Here is a 23,199-nt window from a genome sequence, read left to right as displayed (position 1 = left end):
AGAACCTACCAGTGGTCAATGAAGGACTAGAGCCTTGGTCAACCTGCACCCTAGAGGGTTGTTCCCTGCTTGCCAGTCCAGATCACTGCTCCTTGTTCACCAGCCTCAGCCCACCAGCACCCCAGTGAGAAGCTTCCGGCTAGCCAGTCCCTTTCCTGCATGCTAGTCGCTGTTCAGCTACCATGAACTGGTTCTGGCCCAAAGCAACTGACTGAACTTCACCATCCCATGAACAACAACTCTACCTTCTCCGAAAGATTGGAATCCCAGTAGTAAGCAAAGTCTCAAAGCTACATAATAAAAAATTATTTTAATACCAATCCAATATTCTACATTCATACCTTGTAGCTTCTAAAGATATTTCATATTTCTAGCTAATAGATAAATATTTATTAGGAGGCAGTAAATTATGATAACAAGAGTGTGGGATGAGAGACAGTAAGTCTGGGTTCCAGTCCAAGCTTTACCTCTGTGCTTACGTGGCTACCTGCAAGCATTATCCAATCCCTTGTTAGAGCTGATGTCTTCATCTGTAGATCAAGAGGCTTAGACTAGATTACCTCTATTACTTCTACCTATGATGCTCAATGATTCTATTTAATCATTACCAGACATCACTTTTTTCCTCCAGAGTTTACTCATAGCATTTTTTACTTCAGCATTTCTGAGGGTGTAGATTAAAGGATTTAACATAGGAGTAATCATGGTATAAAACACAGCCACAGCTTTATCAATGGATAAAGTAACAACTGGGCGCAGATACACAAAGATGCAGGGCACAAGAAATAAAATGACCACGGTGATGTGAGACACACAGGTGGAGAGCGCTTTGCGCCTCGCCTCCAAGCTGTAGGTCCTTAGGGAGTGCAAGATGACCACATAGGAGACCATCAAGAGGAGGAAGTTTAACAAGCAGATGAACCCACTGTTGGCAGCAACAAAGAGACCAAGAGTATGAGTGTCCATGCACACGAGTTGCAACAGAGGGTACAAGTCACACATGAAATGATCTATGACATTGGGGCCACAGAAGGGAAGCCAGACTGTGAAGAGAATCTGAATGGTTGCATGGAGAAATCCTCCAGTCCAGGCCACTCCCAGCAGAAGCCTGCACAGCCTGTGGCTCATGATGGCTGTATAGTGCAAAGGTTTGCAGATGGCCACGTAGCGGTCATATGCCATCACTGTCAGCAGGATGATCTCAGTGGCACCAAAAATGTGTTCTGCATACACTTGAGCCATACATCCATTAAAGGAGATAATTTTCTTCTCATGAAGGGAGTCCATAATCAGTTTAGGAGCTGAAGAAGAAGAATAAATTGTGTCTATCAAGGAAAGGTGAGTCAGGAAGAAGTACATGGGGGAGTTCAGAGCCTGGCTGGTGGTAATGGTAACCACGATGAGCAGGTTGCCTGAAAGTGTTACCATGTATAGGACCAAAAATATCACAAACACTACTTTCTGCATTTTGGGGTTCTGTGTAAGGCCTACTAAAATGAATTCCGTCACATTCCTTTTCTGCTCCATCTATGCAGTGTGGGTGATAAAAACTCCAGAAAGGAATGCTTTACCTTTAAAATAAAATAAAAAGGAAGGAAAGATGGGAAGAAAAAGAACTTACATATTGATACTGATAGTTAATAAGTCAAGTCTATATAGTCAACCAGATAAGTTTAATGCAGTCTATTTCCATTTGCATGACGAAGAATACACATATCATTCAATTAAACTTCAAGATAATATTTAAAACTAAGTGTTGCCATTACTAATTCTCACTTTCTCCTGGACCTCAGATTCCTTTATTCTCTATATCTTAATATATTTCTAAAACACAAAGACAGTGAAGGGTAAGATGAATTGTCCCTGTTACACGTGGGCAAGGTACATAACAAGGTACATGGAAAGGAAACCTCTTCCAGATGATTCCACAAATGCTTCACTGAGAAGCTAGCCTTAGAGTTCAGAGCCCCAGGATAGCGATCTCCCTTCTGGATACTCCACTGCATCAGAGTCCTTCCAGGCACAAGAACCATAGAGAAGAAAGTTGAGTGCACTTCTAATTGCCAACTCTTCTCTAGAGGAGGTGGCCCCTGGGGAACCAACAACTGACTACTAATATGTTTTTATAAATTCCTGAAGGTCTGTTTCAAAGGTCAGATTTCATGATCAAAATCAGACAGAAAACCAAAATTCGATTCATTACTTCCGTTTCTTGCAAATCTTAAAGTAATTAGAATATATATTTAAACTCCTCTTTCACAATTTTCACCTGCCTCCTTTTGCCCCATACCATACAGAAACAGCTTGGACTTATGTCAGAATTCGTGTCTTTGATGTCCTATGTTAACTGACAGACACAAGCACAAATCAGTTCCTCTTCTGTCCTACCCCAAGACCAATAGTGTACCTATTACCACTCAAATCTGCTAATACCAGTTCTTCTGAAAGAATGAGAAATGAAGAAAAGCGTTGATCTAGCAAGAAGGCCCTGACCGTAATAAAAGAGCCCTGCAATTCAAAGGCAAAGATCTAAGAAGACAAACTTCTTCCAAACAGAGAAACTTTTGTCGCTTATTTATATTCTACATGTTTGAACATTTTGAAATGCAAACATTATAACTTGACTTTTCCCCTTTCTTAATAACATGCAGAGATTTACTGTTACCTTAGTAGTTCCATTGATGGTTGATTTTTGTTGTGTTTGCCACATGCCAGGCACTATGCTAAGAACTTTACATGCATTATTTCACTGAATCTTCACAACAGTGCTTTGAGATTGGTACACTATTGTCTATATTTTAAAGAAAAGGAAATCGTAATTAGGAGAAGATAAATGACCTGCCCAAAGTCATAATGATAAAAAAAATATATAGAGGAACTTGTATCCAAATCTAAGTTGTTCTTCTCTACTGTCTCCAGATCTTTAACACTCAGTACCTCTCCAGTACGGATCCAGTTTACTTCTAGGATTCAGCAATGCCAGAGTTTGGACAAGTAGGTTGGTACCTAACGCCACCACCTGTGACCATGTGAAATCCATAGCAGTGTCAACCTATGAAATGTAGAATCAGGTGTTAATGCGTTTAGGGTCCACTGGACAAGACCCTAGAATTTTGGTACACTAGACATCCACTAGAAGCTTGAATTTAAAGATAAGGAAACTGAGGCCCAGAGAAGTCAAGTCTAAAGAAACACAGCTATTTGAATAGTATCAGAACACAGTAAGAACATAAGTCTTCTAATGCCCAACACAGTAAATCTTTTTCCACCACCACATCTTGCCTCCCTTAAGATGACTTTAGACAAGTGTACACAAGAAAAAATCACCCTCAGGTGACAAAGAGAATCGATTTTCATCTCTTACCTTTAGCAATACCTGTCTTGACTAAGAAAAAGGGCTAAGTTCAAGGATGCAGAAATTCAGTCATATTGCTGGGACTAAAATCCATTGTAGCAGAAATAAGGTCTTACCTGGTTGGAACAACATACAAAAATGTTTGAATAGAGTCAGAATAAAAAGTGACCTTGAACCTGGAGTTTAATATAGATTCCCAAATACAGTAGAAGTTACATTCTTTCCTTACAGATCCTATATTTTAATGCATTTTTCTTATGAATCTCAGTTTTAGAGTTGAATGTTTCTTTCCAGAAACAGAATCCAAATGTTGTCTTTCTCTTCTATTCCATGCTAACCTATCTCGACCACAGTAACTATCATACATTCTATCTCTGCTTCACCTTAAATTTCCCTTCTTTATTCTGATTTGATTCTCATATCTTCTCCTATCGGCATAAGGGAGGCATTTCCCCTCTTTAATCCCTGTAAATTATCAAAGTCAGAGCAGTTTCAATGAAATGAGTAGCTGTACATGATCCAATCTCTGAATATTCAAAACATCACACCAAATTCCTTACCGCTGGAGATAACCCTCAGTGACCCATCCAGCTCCAATCTGCTATACTGCTGCACTGTCTCCACACTCAAAAGCCTAGAAATTGACTCAGGGATCCATAAATTCCTAATAATATAGATATATTCACACACCGTGAGAACAAATATTTCTGCAAAATATCCTAAAATATCTCAAAGTGATTCTCCATCAAATATCAGAAAGTAATGCTTTGATGATTTTAATTATAAACCGCTTGGTAGAAAGTGGAAATGTGAGAAACTGGATTAAAAATCAGCAATTCTAGTTAACTTACTGTGGTTGCCTCTGTAGTTAAGGAGAATATCCAATAAATTCAGGAACCAGAAATAAACATTCCATGTATCTGTTCAAACATCATGTTGTGTAATGGATATTTTTCAAGCCCCTACTGACTGGACAATATTACAGGAAGCAGAGAATGCGACAAATTTCTTCAAATTATTTCAGCCTGCACTTTCAAAGCTCCAATACCTTGGAGACTGGAGATTCAAGTCAAAGGGAGGAAAATGAGATGTTGAATTTGAAACCCAAAGTCCTCAGGTACAAACGGGATTCTTCAGTACAAGCTATCTAGCTACAGAACAAAAGATACAAAGATTTCCATCGCTTAATAATCCCCCCTTATTCTACACTTAAAATAAGAAAGCAGCTTCTTGAGTGTTCAGAGAGGATGCTGAGAACATTAAAAAACCTATCTTTCTGTCTGAGGATTGACCCTCTCAGGAATTAATTATCTCTGTGTTTTAAAAATCTCACCTTAGAAACAGATATTTGGGAGAATTCCTTTCTAAACAACACATCTACATCTGCCTGGTTCTTTTCTCTGCATTTAAACATATATTAACAGCCTGAGTTCCTGGTCTGGAAAATCATGCAATAAATCTCTCCTCTTATATGCCCTTGGGTATCATGAAGTGGGACATGCAGGATTCTAAATGCTGTGTAAACAACAACATGGAGTTTCATTCAAGTTGCCTCCCTGAGGAAATTTCTTCACTGGCTGAAATCACCAGAGGAGTTTGGGGTACTGCATCAATCTCTCAGCTATACTGTGAACACATCAGGACACGCTCTGTAGGAACCTTGCAATTTCATATATTTTCAGGCAGAGTAATATCTAGACTTGGATAAAACTGAAGGCCAAATGAAGGCTAAAATTCTAGTACCGACTTACATGGTGTAAAAATATAAAAAGATCAATTTTTATGCCTTTTGTTGACTACTTTTGGAAGTCCACTAATTCCACTGGCCATTCAATGACAGTAGTCTTATCCACACAAACAGTTATCTTTAAATTTTATTCACACATAATTTATTTGAGACAGTGGAGATTCAAACAGTCAACTGTATTCTGCCATTTTGCAAACACATACTAAAGCAAGTACTCAGCAGCCTAGAGAAGAGGGTGATGTTTAAATCACATGTTATAAGACCTGAAGCGCCAGCTACATTTAAATGTACAGATAGGCATTGGAGGGAGAACCAGGAGAAATAGTAATAATAGCACCTACCATTACTGAGTCCCTACTTTTGTTCCTGCTTTTAGTAATTAGAGTCTTCCATCTCCGTTTTAGTCAATCTAGGAAAGGTTTATCAATTTGATGATCTTTTCAAATAATCCACTTTTGTTTTTATTGTTTTCATATTCTGCATTCTCTAATTCATTTGTTTCTGCTCTTTGTTATTTCATTCCTTCTCTTTGCTCCAGCTGTATTTTGCTCTTCTTTCTCCAATGTCTTAAGGAGAAAGGTTAGGCTACTGATTGATTTCAGGTCTTTCTTCTTTTATTGAGATAGGTATTTATAGCTCTAACATTCCCACTAAGCACTGATTTAGATGCATCCCATAAATTATACTATGTATGTTTTCATTTTCATCCATCTCAGAGTATTTTCTAACTCCTTTCACAACTTTCTCTTTGGCCCATTGGCTATTCAGGAATATGCTGTTTAATTTCCACATCTCTGTGAATTTCCCAAATTTCCTCCTATCATGATTTTTAATTTCACTACAGCATAGTTAGAGAGCATACTTTGTATGATCACTACTTTTATATTTATTGAGTCTTATTTTATGGCCTAGCATATGGCCTAATCTGGAGAACGTTCCATGTGCACTTGAGAGAATTAATATTCTGCTGTTGTTGAATGGACTGCTTTATAGACATGTGTTAGTTATAATTGATTTATAGCATTGTTTCAGTATTCTGTTTCCCATTAAACTTCTGGATAGCTGTCTGACCATATTGAATGTTGGATATTTAAGTCTCCAACTATTGTTGAATTATTTATTTACTCTTTCTACTGTGCCAGTAATATACATGTATTCATATATTCTAAGGCTGTATTGTTAGCTGCAATATGTCTATAATTGTTATGTCTTGATTCATTGAATATTTCATCATTATAAAATATCCTTTTTGGTCTCTCGTCACAATTTATGGCTTAAAGTCTATTTTGTCATATATTAGTGTTAGCTTTCATTTGCTTAGTTTGCTTGGTATATATTTTTCCATATAATCACATTCCACTTGTTTCTTCGAATCTAAAGTGTGTCTCTTGTAGACAAAATATATTTGAATGATGTCTTTTCCATTCTATAAATCTCTGCCTTTTACTTAGCACTCTAAATCATTTATATTTTATGTAATTACTAAAAAGGTAGGATCTATATCTTCTATTTTGCTCTTTGTTTTCTAAATGTCCTGCCCTGTCTTTTAATGTCTTTATTTCTCCATTACTGCATTTTTTGGGTTAAAAATATTTTTTGTAGTGTTCCATTTTAATTCTTGTCGCATCTTTTACTGTATTTTTTAGTTGTTATTCTAAGTAACTAAACAGTGAGAACAAGAGCCAGGTTCTTATTTTTGGGTGCTGATAGGTTAGAGGATGGAATTATGAAAGATTATATTAAGGTTCTCTTTTGTTGTTTGGATGGAGAGGGAATGTAGGGTTGGTTGCTAGTTATGTGTTTATCCACCATGCTTGCTAAACTCAATTGTTATGTCTAATACTCTGCTTACATAAACTTCTAGATTTCCTGTATGAGAAGTATGGCTCTTGGCCAAAAGCCTGTTTGATTTTTCAGGCCTGATCATAGGCAATTACAAAGGCTTCTTGACAGCCTTCGTAAGAGAAAGCTGCTCTCTCCACACCAGATTTTGGAGTTTTGTTAGAGAGAATGAAGATGAAAAATAGCTACTCTGTGGGCAACAGATAACATACCTTAAATGTCTCTGTTAGTTACTCTCCTTTCTCTCCTATATCTGTAATTTCTGTGCATTTTTTTCTTTCTCTCTTTCTTCTGTCTCTATCTCTTACTTCCCTTCTCTCTCCATCTCTTAGTTCTTCCCATTGGCATTTAAACATGATCAAGTTTCTCCCATTTAGAAATATATTCGCCCTCAATCTCATGTCCCACTTCAGTGACTAAGTTCATTCTCATAACCCTTATGAGGTAATATTATTACCTCTATTTTGCAAAAGAGGTAATTGAGACAGAGAAGTTGGGTAACTTACCCAAGATCACACAGCTTCGCCAGGATTCAATAAATGATAGCCAAAAGTATCATAGTAGTGGAAAGTGCAAAAATTTCTCTCAATTTATTTCAGAAAATATTTTCCATACTTTCTATGCATAATGCACTAGTTGGATAATTTTATATGCTCTCTTTCAGCTTTACATAAATTGGGATTCTCCCAATAATCCCAATTTATGTAAAGCTGTTTTACAGTTCTGGTAAGTTAAGTGACATGTATATAATAACGGTAAACAGAATTGAGAATCACACCCAGGTTCATGTCTTTGGTGTATTATTTATCTAAGACTCTACCATGTTCCACTCATGTAGAGGATGTCCCTGGTCCTAAGTCTGAACTCCTGCTCAGTCTTCCCTTCTACTCTGCAGACATCAGGAAATTTCCACAATCAAAACTTCCAAGATAGTGCCTAGGCAGATCTCTCAGATGGGGCCAAATATAGGAGCAGAAGATAAGAGATGTTCTCTTTTCTCTTTGGCTCTCCTTTATCGTCATTGCTGCACATGGGATCTGTCTAAGAAATGTGTCCCGCCTGCAACTGGTGGTAGAACCAAAGTCTCTAAATAATGCACAGCTGGTCTGAATGAGCTCCTCCTCTCCCATCATTCCCAGTGCATGAGACACATCACGGAATCAGTGCCCAATGCACTACGTTAAGAGAATTGTTAGAACTCAGGTTAGAAATTAGATCGGTGTGTATTTAAATCCAAGCGCTACCAAATATTAGCTTTGTCGACCTTGACCAATTAAAGCTCACAGTGAGCATCCATTTTCTTATAGATAAAATGGAATTATAAATTCCCCCCTCATGGGTATTATGTGAGAATCAGATAAAATACCATACTTACCAGAGTAACATAAATAGAGTGCTCATTATTTGTTAGTTCTCATTATACCATGATTTTTTTTATTTCCTACAACCTTTTCAAGAACTCTTCATGTCAGATTGTTTTAGTACAAAGAATGTCACTCATAGAAAAGATTTCAGAATTACAATGATTTATGAATCAGCATTCAATACTTTAATACTTGGTCTTTTTTCTTCTCTCCTTGTTTCTATGTTTGTCCAGATTTTACCAACCATAAAGATAAGCTATATATATATATATATGAATTAATTCCTGCCCAAAGCCTGAAATAGTCACACCATGAAATCTGATTTACTATAACAGAAAATGATAATAAACAGTGAGCCTTTGCTCTATGCCAGGCACCAATCTAAGCACTTTATACTCTTAATCTTGTAGAACCCCACAGAGTCCTGTGATAGATACCATTGTCAGATATGGGAATTTGTATGTAAAGAGTAATTTGCCCAAGATCACATAGTGTAGCAAATAGATGAGCCAGCAAAACTCTTACTCTTTAGCATGATTCAGATTTTTACTATTATTTTTTATTAAATTTATTGTGTTGACATTGATTAATAAAATTATATAGGTTTCAAGTGTACAAGTCAATAACACATCATATGTATATTGCATTAAAGAGCAGTTTCTCTAGTCCACATGTGTCTATCCTCAGGGCATTACAGTAGAATAGAAGTTTTGCAATGACTCAGAGTTTTCACATGTTACCTTGTTCAATACTCCCCATAACTGTGAAACAGGTATTATTAAGGCTGTTTGACAGACTCTGGCTGGCTCATACACCCATAGTCTCATGGCTAGAACATTCTGTGCTTTAGGTCCCTGACTCTAGAATCATTTCCTAAACACAGTAGTAGAAAGGCTGTTAATCTAGCATAGCTGGCTCTCCCCCACCCTCTTGGTCATATATGTCATAGCCACAAAAGAGAAAAGGTAACCTGGTTTGGCTGCCACCTTAGTTGAAGCTGCTAATTCTAATCCTCTGGGAGTTGATAGGTCAGAGCCTCCCTAACTCCTTGCACTTGAGTAATACTCATTTAAATATTTCCTGAAACTACAGGTGAAAATGTTAGCAAGGACAGACCCAGGAAGACTACATAAGCATAAACAGCCACAGGTCACAGAAGCTGTCTGGTTCTGAGTTTCAAACCCATTTGGATACAGACTCTCAGGGACCAACGGAGTTATCTCCGGACGGAGCACAGCCTTACTAAGAAAAAGGCTTAAAAGAGCTAAGTTCATTCAGGGACCTGCTACTTCAAGACAACTTTCATTTGACGCTGGTTCTATGGTGTTTAAAATCCCTAATTTTTCTACTATAACATAGTCTGCTATTTTCAGAGTTTAAATCAGGTTAGATCCCAGATCAAGTGGTTTTTTTATAACATACTTCATCTGGTCACCAAGAAAGAACTGGCAAATGTATATATAGAGAGAGATGTCCTCCAATAATTAGGTTTTTTTCCCCCATCAATTTTTTTTGAAGCCTAAACTTTGAAAGCTGTCTGACCAAAAAAAAAAATCATTATCTGATCTAGGATGCTGTGCCTCACACTCACAGGATGGTGTAATCCTATAATACAAAACTAAACCCAGACCATGAACTAGCATTGCTTAGGAAGTCTCTCTCAGCAATTGTTATCAAGTTATTAAGAGAGGAAAGGAAATATTATACTTTAGATAAAAATAGATGAACCTGCAAAGCAGCCATTTGCGATGGGTCAGTGATTGCTACCGCCATGCAAAGTATGCTCTACAAATAAGATGCCTTGTTATTGAATGAACCTGTTACTTCTTTTGAAAATGCATTCAGAGAGGTAGGTACAAGCTGTGATTACTTTATTTGTATTTTTTTCAAGTGATTTACTGTCACAGATTTTTATTAATAATGACTGGCATATTTAGTCTACTAAGAAAAGCAGTAAGGATATTATGGATGCAGACCTGAGCTAAGAAAAAATTATATTATTAAATTATTTTAATTATAAAAGTAATATATTCATTTTGTAGAAAACTTGGGTCAGAATATTTTTTTTAAATATAAAAACTGTCCTTAACCCATAATTCAAATTATTACTATTAGTCTTTATGTACTTTTTTCATACTTTTCTATGTACATATGTCATTTTGGACAATTTAGATAACATATAAGCCATTTCATAACTTGTGTTTTCCCTTCAGTATTATATTGGAAGAATCCTTTCATATCATTAATTCTTATTGCAAATAATTTCAAGTTCACCTGATATTTCACAACTATAATTCATTAATTGTCCCTCTTTATATAGACATTTGGATTTTCACTTTTTCATTAAAAATATATTGTAAATATATTTTTGTAAATATATTTACAAAATATATTTACAAAATATATTTGAAAATATATTTACAAAATATATTATTGTAAATATATTTCACATAAAAATATATTGTGAAAAACAAACTATAAACATAATTTTTGCCCATATTTTTATCTATAATAGATTCCTAAGCATAAGGAATACTAGACAAAGGGACATGACCAGTTATAAAGCCCTTATTGTATACAAACTCTTTCCATAATATTCAATACACACCAGCACTGGGTAATTTAACTGTCATAAATCTTTGTCAATTTGCCCACTAAAAGTATTTCACTATTTTTAAATTGTATTTCTTTGATGACTTATGAAATACAGGAATAATTTTTAGATGTTTAATGTTTTTTCTAATAATTATCTTTGTATTAGTTTTGCCCTTATTTTAATAATGGTGAGAGTAGATCTCTTTTTCATAAAAACAATTTCTATAATAATGGTTATGTTATACTTGTTGCAAGTATTTTTTTAGTGTGTTCCTTATCTTTATGTAGTTGGATCCATTAGTTTTGTCCTATATTTATATATCATTACATTTTACTTAAAAACACTCTTCCCTATCCAGAGATTATATGTATTTATATATATATATATATATATATATATATATATATATATATATATATATATATATATATATATATATATATATTCGTTTTTCTGTTTTTTAATAAATCTCTGTTTTTTGGAAGACTTTAACATATACAATTTGAGTTTTTCTCTTTTCTTTCTTTTTCTGTTCTTTTGTGTGTGTGATGGCATGAGAAACTTTATTTTGAAAATGCCTATCCAGTAATTGAAAAATCTTTTATGAACTATGCATAATATTCTTAATTATTTTAAAATCTTTTTGCAAATTGATCGTATTTGCTTTGTATTGAGCTTACCTGTACTTATCGGTTTTATTTGTATTTTTAAAATACTAAATACTAAAAAGCTTTCAAATTTATCAAGTCCAATATTTTTCTATCGCCTGATGTATTGATGTCTGCATTCAACTTTTTTTCTGAATATAATTGGTTGTTTTCAAACCTCTTGAGTTGAACACTTATTTCTCTCATAATTTATGTTCTTTCTTATTATAATAATCAAATATTTCAAAGATAAGAATAATAATATGTGGGGGTTTTTTTTCATTTTTATTCTCTAATCAAGAATTTGGAGTGTAGGAAAAGCTATATGTTTACATTTAGAACTTGGCTATGTAATAATGCTATTCTTCAATTCCTCTATGCCCTCTGTCATTTTTCCTATTTTATACAGGAGAAAGCTTAAGTGCAGTAAGACTAAGATCTATGTACAATATCACATGGCTACTAATCAGTGAAAAAGAATTTAAAAACATAAGTCTATCTGACTATAAAGAACAAACTCTATCCTACAAATTAGGATACTTTTGTTTCTTCCTCACCTTAAAAGTATCTATTTTGTCAGTAGATCCAGAGACTTTTTCATGGTCTTCCTTAAATCAAGTTTTGATTAGCAAAATGCCCCTAAAGCCTACACATGACAGAAGTTCTCCAAATAGTGAATTCTAAAGTTTAGAATAAATGTAGGCAATTCTGCATTGCAACATGCTGTCTGTTTTATACTCTTCAGAATATTCTTCTTCTTTCTTGTTTGATAATATCCTTAGACAATTCTGTTTAAACATAGATAAGTTCCTAATCTAACTGCCGGATATATCTTACTAACCTTAAACATTCACTGAGTTCAGCTTTTTCTAGAATGTGACTATATTATTCCTAGTTTTAAACTGAATTTACCTGATATTTTATATTCATGCTGAAACAAATTAAAAATAACAAGAATAATGAACCCTGAAGGTTAGCCTCATCAGTACAAGAAACTAGAGAAGAGACATGTGGAAATAGACTCATGAATTCAAGCCTCTGCTTCTCTTACAGGTCCTCTCTTTACTCTTGTTTTTCTGTGGCAATTGTTGGGAGAATATCCAACCATATACAATTACAGGAAAGGTGCCTGGAATGTCAACAGTCATAAAACCATGTTTATGTATATGAATGAGTCTATGTATGTTTGTGAGTGTGTGTGTGTGTATGAGAGAGACATATAAGAGAGAGAGAGAGAGAGAGAGACAGAGACAGAGACAGAGAGAGAGAGAGAGAGAGAGAGAGAGAGAGAGAAGGGCTATGAGTTTGTTACATGACGAATAATGCCCAACTCTAAGTCTTGGGTTTATCTGCTTGGGGTTTTCATCAGTCTTACAGAAAACAAACTTGACAGAAATTATTTGCTTGATCGAAATTTATCTGCCACAATTGAGATCCCTGTGCTATTCACAGATAAATCAATTATCCAAATGCTAAAGTGGATTCATGGAACAAATGAACAATGTGACAGAATTCATCCTGCTTGGCCTGACACAGAACCCGGATGTGCAGAAACTCCTGTTTGCTGTGTTTACAATTATCTACTTTCTTACTGTGGCAGGCAACCTACTCATTGTAGTGACAATTACCACCAGCCGAACCCTGGGCTCCCCCATGTATTTTTTTCTTTCTTTCTTGTCCTTCATAGATGGTTGCTGCTCTTCTACCATGGCTCCCAAAATGATATTTGACTTACTCACTGAAAAGAAAACTATCTCCTTCAGTGGGTGCATGACTCAGCTCTTTGCTGAACATTTCTTTGGGGGAGTTGAGATCATCCTGCTCACAGTGATGGCCTATGACCGCTACGTGGCCATCTGCAAGCCCCTGCACTACATGATCACGATGAGCAGACGAGTGTGTGGCCTCCTGGTGGCCATGGCCTGGGCTGGTGGATTTCTTCATGCTCTGATTCAAATTACTTTCATAGTCTGGTTGCCCTTCTGTGGCCCCAATGTCATTGACCATTTCATCTGTGATCTTTTCCCTCTGCTAAAACTCTCTTGTTCTGACACTCACATCTTCGGACTTTTTGTTGCTGCCAACAGTGGACTAATGTGTATGCTCATTTTCTCTATTCTTATCACCTCCTATGTCCTCATCCTCTGCTCCCTAAGAACTCACAACACTGCAGGACAGCGGAAGGCTCTCTCCACCTGTGCCTCCCACGTTACTGTAGTCGTCCTGTTCTTTGTGCCCTGTATATTTGTGTACCTTAGGCCTATGGTCACCTTCCCCATTGATAAAGCGGTTGCTGTGTTTTATACTATGGTAACACCCATGTTAAACCCTTTAATCTACACCCTCAGGAACTCAGAGGTGAAAAATGCCATAAGAAAGCTTTGGAGCCAAAGAATATTCTTGGGTAAAAATTCATGTGAATAGAGAAGATAAAAACAATATTCTATACATATTTTGAGAATAAGTGTGACTAATAGAAAGGGTAATAGTCTTGATGTCAAAATATGTACTTAACATTTTGCTTCTCTTGATTTCTGGAACCTCTAATTGTTTCTCTTTCATAAAATATTAATGGTTGATTAAATGATGACTAAAATTTCCTCCAAATAGAAACTTCTTTGTATTTACAAATTATTGATCAATGGGACATTGCTAATTCACATAAAATGACACAATGTATGAAAAAATCTCCAAATTTATGTATTCAGTAGAACAGTTCTCTGTAGTTCTGGGTATAGATTATGTAACCAAAAGACCAAGTAATTAAAATATTTAAACAAACAGGCCAAAGAGCTTAGTATTTTGTTGAAACTGCATAGTTTTCATCCCAACAAATGTAGTCAAAGTAGAATTATTACTGTAAGAGATAAAGATCAACTAAAAATAAATGGGTTTTGAAGACTGAGAGAGTCATTAAGGCAAGACTCATTCCAAAGTTAATGCTTCTACGTTACACAAATATAGGGGGCACCTTTTACATTGTAATAAGGGCTCTTCCCAGAATAAGTTATTTTCTCTAAAATAAAATAATTCTTAAATTCTAAAATTCTTAAATTCTTAAATAAAGCTATAGAGGGATATAAGATTCTTCCAGGTGTAGCCAGAATGCAATCTTACACGTGATATCTCTAGCCAAAAACAATTTGTGGAGCACTTATTGTCAAAGACATCCTATATATAACTTCACCTCCAAAGTAGCTTTTATTGCATAGACTTGTAGCTTAGCTAATAGGAACAAAAGTATCTGGTACAAAAAAGAGAACTGATGATAACTGAGTAAACAAGAAGTCTGCACATTCAAATTTGAAAAGAAAATTTCAAACCAATTGTACGCCAATGAGATGGGAAGTAGTTTGAGATATAGACACAATGCCATTCTAAGAGAAAAACCCCAGATAAAAGATCTGCAAAAGAAAAAAAGAAAAAGAATCAAAGCATATCAATACAAAAAAAAAGTCAAAAAATACAAAGGAAGGCAGTACGAAAGGAAAAGAGAGACAAAAGAACTATAAGACAGACAGAAAACAATTAAAATGGCAATAATAAGTCTTTACCTATAATTACTTTAAATGTAAATGGGTTAAACTCCCCAGTAAAAAGATAAAGAGTGGCTAAATGGACTTAAAAAAAAGATTCAACTGTACAAGAGTCTTCCTTAAGATCTAAGGACACACACAGGCTCCAAATAAAGTGATAGAAAAAATACTGCAGGCAAATGGTAACCAAAAGAGAGCAGGGGTGGCTATGCTTATGTCAGACAAAATAAATTTTAAGACAAAAATTATCACAAGAGACAAAGAACTTTATATAATGATAAAGGTAAACCCACCAGAAAGATATAATAATTAGAAATATATATGCAACCAACATCTGAACATCTAAATATTTTAAGCAAATATTAACAGATCTGAGTGCAGAAATAGACAATAATACAATAATAGTAGGAAAATTCAATATTTCAATCTCAATGATGGATAGAACACCTGGACAGAAAATTCATAAGAACACAATGGACTTGAACAACGCTATAGACCAAATGAACCTAACAGACATATCTAGAACATTACATCCAATAGCCATAGAATATACATTCTTCTCAAGTGTACATGGAAGATTATGCAGAATACATCATATGTTAGGTCACCAAGTCTTCAAAAATTGTTAAAGACTGGACTCATACAAAGTATCTTTTTTTAACATAATCCAGTGAACAAGAAATCAACAGCAGAAAACAACTGGAAAATTTCCCAATACATGGAAATTAAACAACACATTGATATACAACCAATGGTTTAAAAAAGAAATCAAAAGGGGAATTAGAAAATATTTGAAGACAGGGGAAAATGAAAAAACTATCGACTAAAATCAACATAATGCAGCAAAAGCAATATTAAGAGGGAAATTTATAGTGATGAATACCTACATTTAAAAAAAAAAAAAAGATCTTAAACGACCTAACAGTGTACCTCAAGAAATGAGGAAAAAGAGGTGAACACCAAGCCCAAAGTTAGCAGAGGAAAGAATAATAAAGATTAGAGTAGAAATAAATAAAATAGGTACTAGGGGAAAAAAATTTAAAAGTCAATGAAACAAAGAGTTGGTGTTTTGAAAAGAAAAACAAAATTAACAAACTGGCTAGACTGAGAAAAAAAGAATGAAAAGTCAAATAAATAAAATCAGAGTGAAAGAGGATATTAAAACTTATGTCAAAGAAATAAAAGGAGTATAAGAGACTACTACAATTATACGCCAACAAATTGGATAACTTAGAGGTAATGGATAAATTTCTAGAAACATACAAGCTACCAAATCTGAAGCACAAAGAAACAGATACTCTGAACAGACAAATAATGAGCAAGGAAATTGAATCAGTAATCACAAACTTCCCAGGAAAGAAAAGCCCAAGAACATAGAATTCACTGTAAATTCTACTAAACATTTAAAGAAGAATTAAAACCAATCTTTCTCAAACTCTTCTAAAAATTTGATGAAGAAAAAACAGTTTTAAGTTTATTTTATAAGGCCAGAATCACTATTAGCAAAATGAAACACAAGAAAACTGTAGGCCAATATTTTTATAAAATATTTGATAAACATACATGTAAAAATCCTCAACAAAGTACTAGCAAACTGAATTCAGCAGCACATTAAAATATCATACACTAAGTGCAATTTATGCCTGGGATGCAAGCATAATCAACATATCAGAATCAACCAATGTCATATACCACATTAACAGAACAAAGGACAAAATCGTGATTATATTGTTAGATGCAGAAAAAGCATCTGGCAAAATCAGTATCTCTTCATGACAAAAATTCTCAACAAACCAAGAATAAAAGAAAATTACCTCAACATAATCAAGGTCATGTGACAAGTCCACGGAAAACATATACTCAACAACTGCATAGTTTCTTTCTTCAACAAGTGCACAATAGACAGCTTCTCCTCTAAGACTGGCAACAAGGTAGGATTCCCACCCTCACCATTTCTATTCAAGATAGTACTAGAAGTTCAAGTCCGAGCAATGAGGCCAGAAAAATAAAAGGCATCCAAATAAGAAAAGAAGAAGTAAAATTATCACTATTTTCAGGCGACATTATATATAGAAAACCCTAAAGACCCACAAAAAAACTATTAGAACTAAGAAACGGATTCAGTAAAGTTGCAGGATACAAAGTCAACATACAAAAATCAGTTGTATTTCTATAAATTAACAAGAAGTTACACGAAAATAAATTAAGGAAAAATCCCTCTTGCAATAGCATCAAAAGGAATAAAATACTTAGGAATAAATTTAACTAAAAAAGTGAATGACTTATAAACAAAACTATGAGACATTGATGAAAGAAACTTTACAAGACACAAATAAATGGAAAGATATCTTGTGTTCATGGATTGTAAGACTCAATGTCATCAAAATGTCTATGCTACCCAAAGCAATCTACAGAGTCAACAAAATCCATATAAAGATGACAAAAGCATTTTTCATGGAAATAGAAAAGCAATCATAAAATTCATATGAAACCACTAAAGACACTAAACAAGCAGTCTTAAAGAAGAACAAATCTGGAGGTATCATACTTCCTAATTTCAAATTTATATTTTAAAGCCTTAATTATTAAAATAGTATGCTATTGACATAAAGACAAACATGTTGACCAATGGAACAGAATAGAGAACCAAAAAATAAACCCATGCACATATATATGGTCAACTGATCTTTGACAAGGATGCCAAGAATATACAATGGATATTCTTTTTTTCATAAATGGTGCTGAGAAAACTGATAACCAAATGCTAAATCATGAAAATGAAACCTTATCTTACATGTTATACAAAATTCAACTCAAATTTAAATGTAAGGCCTGAAGCCATAAAATTCCTAGAAGAAAACAGAGCAGAAAATCTTCATAACATTGGAATGGGCAATAATTTCTTGGATATGACCCCAAAAGCAGAGATAACAAAACGAAGAATAGATAAATGGGACTACATTAACCAACGAAGGACACAATTAACAAAGTGAAAAGACAACTTATAGAATGGGAGAAAATATTTGCAAACCATGTCATTGATAAGGGTTAATATCCAAAATGTATAAACAACTTGTACAACTCAGTAGCAAAAATAGCCCAAAAATGGGCAAAAGACTTGAATGGGCATTACAACAAAGAAGATACAAAAATGGCCAACAAATGAAAAGTCTGAAACATCACTAAACACTAGGGAAATGCAAATCAAAACCACAATGATATATCACTCCACATCTTGTTACAATGGCTATTATCAAAAAGACAAGAGATAACGAGCGTTTGTAAGGATGTGAGAAAAGGGAATACTTGTGCACTGTTGTCAGAAATATAAATTGGTACAGCCACTATTTAAAATAGCGTGGAGGTTCCTCAAAAAATTAGAAATAAAACTACCATGTGATCCAGTAATCTCACTCCTGGGTATTTATCCAAAAGTACTAAAATCAGGATTCAATGAATTATTTGCATTCTTACAATCATTTCAGCATTATGTACAAGAGCTAAGATGTGGAAACAACCTAAATTTCCACCAATAGATTCATGGATTTTTTTTTTATGTGGTATATATATACACATGAAATGCTATTCAGCCTTCAAAAAGGAAGGAAACTCTGCCATTTGTGAAAACATGCATGAATACTGAGGTTATTACTCTAAGTGAAATAAGCCAGTAATAGAATAATTAATACTTATATGAAGTACCTAACATAATCAAACCCAAAGAAGCAGAAAGTAATATGGTGGTTTCCAGGGGCTGGTATAAGAGAGGAATGAGCAGTAATTGTTTAAGGGATGTGGAGTTTGGGACAATGAAAATTTTCTGTAGATGGCTGTTGGTGATGTTTGCATAACAATGTGAATATACTTAATGCCACTGAACTGTATACTTAAAATGGTTAAATTAATAAATTTATGTTATTTATATTTTACCACAATAAAAAAATACTGAGGGAGACGGACAGACTGTGAGTGAGGTTGGTAGCAAACAGAGGAGCAAAATTGCTAACTGTAGGACAGAGCTAAAGGTGTTGCTTCCTTTTCTGGTTCTGGACTTCAGAAGTGTGACAATTTGATTTAAAGGTAAAGGCTGACAACAAAGAAAGGTGATTCTTTGCCAGGTTCCAGTGTGCTCTTTATTGCCTCAGAAGCCGAGAGAGAGAAGATTGTAGCGTTTCTATTCTCTACGTCTGGATGTTTTTATAAGTGAGCAACCGGCTGAGTATGATTTTTCTCAACAGCTACTGTGTGAAAATACAGTACTTTACTGTATTTCCCCAAGATTCTCTTTCCACAGAGCAGAGAGAAAAGCTACATTCCCCTGAACACATCTTGAGAATCTGTTGTCTAGGTACTCATTCCAAAGGAAGTTGATATGTCTATAACTTTTAAATGACTCAATCTTTGGTAGCTAGGAATCCTGCCATCTAAGTCTATTCTAAGTCACTCACTAATAAAAAATGTCACAATCTCCAGGGCATTTTGGCATATAAGCTTGAAGACTACCATTTCCATTCACAGTGTAGCCCTATCATTTAAACCAGTCATTTTTTCAGAGAGAAATCCATTCTCTGAACTCTGACCTATTCCTAAAACCACCCCATATCCTATGCCAGGCTCGCCAATGTCAAAATGAGCAACAAAGCCCTATAACAAAACTTGCTAACTTCTCATACCCAAGTCCCATCCTAAACTATAGCCAGAGACACATGCCTAACCAAAGCTCAACCATATTTCTAAAACATCACTAAACACTAGCCTCTGATTAGGTTTGTGGGTGCCAAATAGGAGTAAATACAAGACTCTGGCTCATGCCTCAGCAAATATTTCAACAGACCCAATTACTAATCCTCTGAGGACTTGAGGTCAATGGATTACCAAATCCTACACTTTATGAAAGCCTATTTAAACATTAGTCTAGAGTCAGTGAAGAAAGAATTACAAAGAAAGACCTTTAAGTAAATGACAGCAGCAGTACCAACAAGCTGAAGATTTGTGTGAGAGACACTCTCCCAAGCTTGGTAAGTTAGAAGGAGGACTTAAATCAGAAATAAAAAGAATTCTCTCCATATTGCTCATAGACTTGTTTGGAAACAAAAATTTAGCAGAATTGATTGAGAAAACAATGTCCAATCAAGTTGATTTGATTCACTTATACATTTTATAGTTCCATATCTCAACTTTTCCTGATTTAAAAGTTTTTTTCATTGTTCTCATTTTTAATTTAAGTTGAATATACTTCTTAGATATCTGAAAATAGGTAGAGTTTGAAGATGTGTTTATACTTTCACAGGAAGCCAAGAAAATAAGTAGAAATGAAATCCTAGAGCTACTAAATTTTCCTAAAACAGCTCATTTTCTGAGTAAATCCAGATTGATCATGGGAACTGAAAGCAATTAAAATGTCCAAGATTGAGAGAGTTGTCTAGAGAGATAAGCGTTCCAGTGTCCCACTGTTAGCTCATGGAGTCTATTTGTGGATGTGGAGCATATGCCACCAGGGTAAGAAAGTGATGACTGGGCTCAATCTAAAAACTGAGGAAACCACAATCAACTAGATCCAGGTCAGTGGTAACTAAATCTTTTTTCCCAAATTTTAAGCAGATTAACTTAATTTAGCCAATTTACTTTCACTGAAATAGTTTTGTAGTTAGATTCTGTGACTTGAATCTTTCTCTGAAAAAAATGATTTTGGACACAATGACATGAAAATATCAACAGAAAAATAAATAAATAAATTGCCAGACAAGATGCTGGGGAGAACTACTAAAGTCACATGTGCAACACTGTTGTTACATTTATGTCTCATTAAGTAGTTGATCCTGTAGGTTTGTTTTAATGATCTGAAATTCTCTTCCCTTTTCACGACTTCCATGTTGCCACATTGAAGTTAGAATTTGTGGACTAAATCTATTAAAATTAAATCTATTAAATCTATCAACCACCTAGTCACCATCTACAGGAGCTATGAATAGAGACAAAACAATTGAGATTAAGCTTTCCTGAAAAGTAAAGATATCTTTCCTCACCTTTACTGAAGCTAAGAGGTCATGATGCTGACTTCTGTGTTCAAAAAATTTTTGAGGAAATATATGTGGTTATGTTTTTGAAAGAAACTGGGGAAAGGAGAAAGAGGGGGAGAAGGAATAAAATATCCTATGATCTTTTATAACAACATGTACTGGCCCTTGAAAATCCATGTACAGATCATTCCAAAAAAGAATGTATTCTTGTATATATTCAATATTTCCACCAGTTAGCAATAAAAACTTCAAGTTCATCTTACTTGATCAAACTTATGACAAAAAGGCAAATTGTATTATCTTAGGTGACCCTAACTTTTCTATCTTCTCAATAGGAAACTCAAGGAAATTTCATGACTCACTTCATTCCATTTGTAAAATGTAAGTAGGATAATATATCTAATCCAGAACATTATTCTACGTGTGATGAAAGACCAACTGCACAGAAAATTCATTTAGAAAATGTTGAAAACTTTTCAGGGAAATCTGCACCACGAGCATGGCCACATTCAAAGATGTGGAAAGACTGAGCATGAAAGAACTGTGTTGAGCCAGACACAACTGTTGAGTGAATGCTGCTCAACAGACTGTTATAAAGATATTTCCTTGGTCTTTTGAAGGGGAAAACCTTCATCTGCAGCTCTGTCTGTGTGTGTGCAGGTGCATTCATTTGACAGAAAGGAAAAACAGCTCACAGAACACATCTGGTATGGATATAGGAAGGCTCGGTGCTTTCATATCTGGTGCATGTTTGACTTTTAAAAGAGTGTTGTGTCCATGTACCTATAAATATGCATTCCATTAGACAAGTATAATTTCAAAATAATTGTTACTGATGAAAAATTTTTTCCAAAAAGCCATCTGCAAGACTTTTAGAGCTAGAAAGTTCAGAAGTCAACCATTAAGTCAATATTCATAATAACACCTTGCTTTTATTGTGGTATTTGTAAAGTATTTAGTTAATATAAATAAAAAGAAATTTAATCTCCTTCCATTCTTCTTTACAACTATCTACAAAATGACAGAGTTGAGTGGAAGGTATAGCTCCACAAATCCCAGAGACCAGGACTAAAGAGGTGATGGAATATTTTAGTATTGAAATTAAAATATCATCACTCAAAAATACTGTGATCTTTCCAGATGAACCACAACCCAAGCTGAATTGATAAAGATGAGGAATGTAACAGAATTCATCCTACTGGGCCTGACCCAGAATCCAGAACTGCAGAAAGTCTTATCTGTTGTGTTTTTAATCACCTATTTGATCACACTGACAGGTAACCTGCTCATGTCAGTCACCATCTTCATCAGCCCAGACCTGGGTTCTCCCATGTACTTTTTTCTGTCCTATTTGTCTATTATAGATGTTTTCTACTCTTCTTCCATAGCACCCAAAATGATCTTTGACTTGATCTCCGAAAAGAACACCATATCCTTCAATGGTTGTATGACTCAGCTCTTTGCTGAACATTTCTTTGCTGGAACTGAAATCATCTTGTTAATTTCCATGGCCTATGACCGCTATGTAGCCATCTGTAAGCCCTTGCACTATATGACCATCATGAGCCGACCTGTGTGTGGTTTCCTGGTGGGAATGGCTGGAGTTTTAGGACTTCTTCATGGAGGGATCCAGATTTTGTACATAGTCCAGTTACCATTCTGTGGCCCCAATGTCATTGACCATTTTATGTGTGACTTAATACCTCTCCTGGAGCTAGCCTGCACAGACACTCACACTTTGGGGCCCCTGATTACTGCCAACAGTGGGTCACTGTGCTTGCTCATTTTTTCTATGCTAGTTGCATCCTATGTTGTCATCCTGAGCTCCCTGAGGACTCATAGCTCTAAAGGTCGTCGCAAAGCCCTGTCTACATGTGCCTCTCATGTCGCTGTTGTCATTTCATTCTTTGTACCTTGTTCATTCCTGTACCTAAGACCCACAGCCTCCTTCCCCACTGACAAAGCTGTGACTGTGTTTGGCACCATAGTAACTCCTATGCTGAACCCTTTAATCTACACCCTCAGAAATGCAGAAGTAAAAACTGTCATGAAGAAGCTCTGGGGGCAAATAATGAATACTGATGATGAATAA

General features: G+C 35.0%; 3 protein-coding genes across 4 annotated transcripts; 2 read left to right on the top strand and 1 right to left on the bottom strand.

Annotated features, from left to right (window-relative positions):
• Nucleotides 1-597: 597 nt before the first annotated feature.
• LOC120604407 (olfactory receptor 4C12-like) lies at nucleotides 598-10,496 on the bottom strand. Of its 2 annotated transcripts, XM_039865098.1 has the most exons (2): nucleotides 10,486-10,496; nucleotides 598-1,513 (listed from the first exon to the last, which is right to left on the bottom strand). In XM_039865098.1, the coding sequence occupies exons 1-2, from the start codon at nucleotides 10,494-10,496 to the stop codon at nucleotides 598-600; spliced, it is 927 nt and encodes a 308-aa protein (XP_039721032.1). The 2 variants fall into 2 exon arrangements, with proteins under 2 accessions (XP_039721032.1, XP_039721027.1); XM_039865093.1 differs by lacking the exon at nucleotides 10,486-10,496 and having other exon boundaries at nucleotides 598-1,527.
• Nucleotides 10,497-12,992: 2,496 nt separating this feature from the next.
• Nucleotides 12,993-13,975, top strand: LOC120604402 (olfactory receptor 4C5-like). The gene has a single exon (XM_039865082.1). It carries the CDS (start codon nucleotides 13,037-13,039, stop codon nucleotides 13,973-13,975), a length of 939 nt encoding a protein of 312 aa, XP_039721016.1. The 5' UTR covers nucleotides 12,993-13,036.
• An 8,291-nt stretch (nucleotides 13,976-22,266) lies between these two features.
• On the top strand, nucleotides 22,267-23,199 carry LOC120604397 (olfactory receptor 4C45-like). The gene has a single exon (XM_039865070.1). It carries the CDS (start codon nucleotides 22,279-22,281, stop codon nucleotides 23,197-23,199), a length of 921 nt encoding a protein of 306 aa, XP_039721004.1. The 5' UTR covers nucleotides 22,267-22,278.

Source organism: Pteropus medius, unplaced genomic scaffold (assembly GCF_902729225.1).
Source record: "Pteropus medius unplaced genomic scaffold, Ma_sr-lr_union100, whole genome shotgun sequence".
In the NCBI taxonomy this organism is placed as follows: Eukaryota; Metazoa; Chordata; class Mammalia; order Chiroptera; family Pteropodidae; genus Pteropus; species Pteropus medius.
Note: the sequence above shows the minus strand (reverse complement) of the source record. Positions and strands in the feature narration are given on the sequence as shown.

What these genes read in the sequence shown, in the direction of transcription:
- LOC120604407 (XM_039865093.1), bottom strand. Translation starts at nt 1,527, where the DNA reads ATGGAGCAGAAAAGGAATGTGACGGAATTCATTTTAGTAGGCCTTACA.
- LOC120604402 (XM_039865082.1), top strand. Translation starts at nt 13,037, where the DNA reads ATGGAACAAATGAACAATGTGACAGAATTCATCCTGCTTGGCCTGACA.
- LOC120604397 (XM_039865070.1), top strand. Translation starts at nt 22,279, where the DNA reads ATGAGGAATGTAACAGAATTCATCCTACTGGGCCTGACCCAGAATCCA.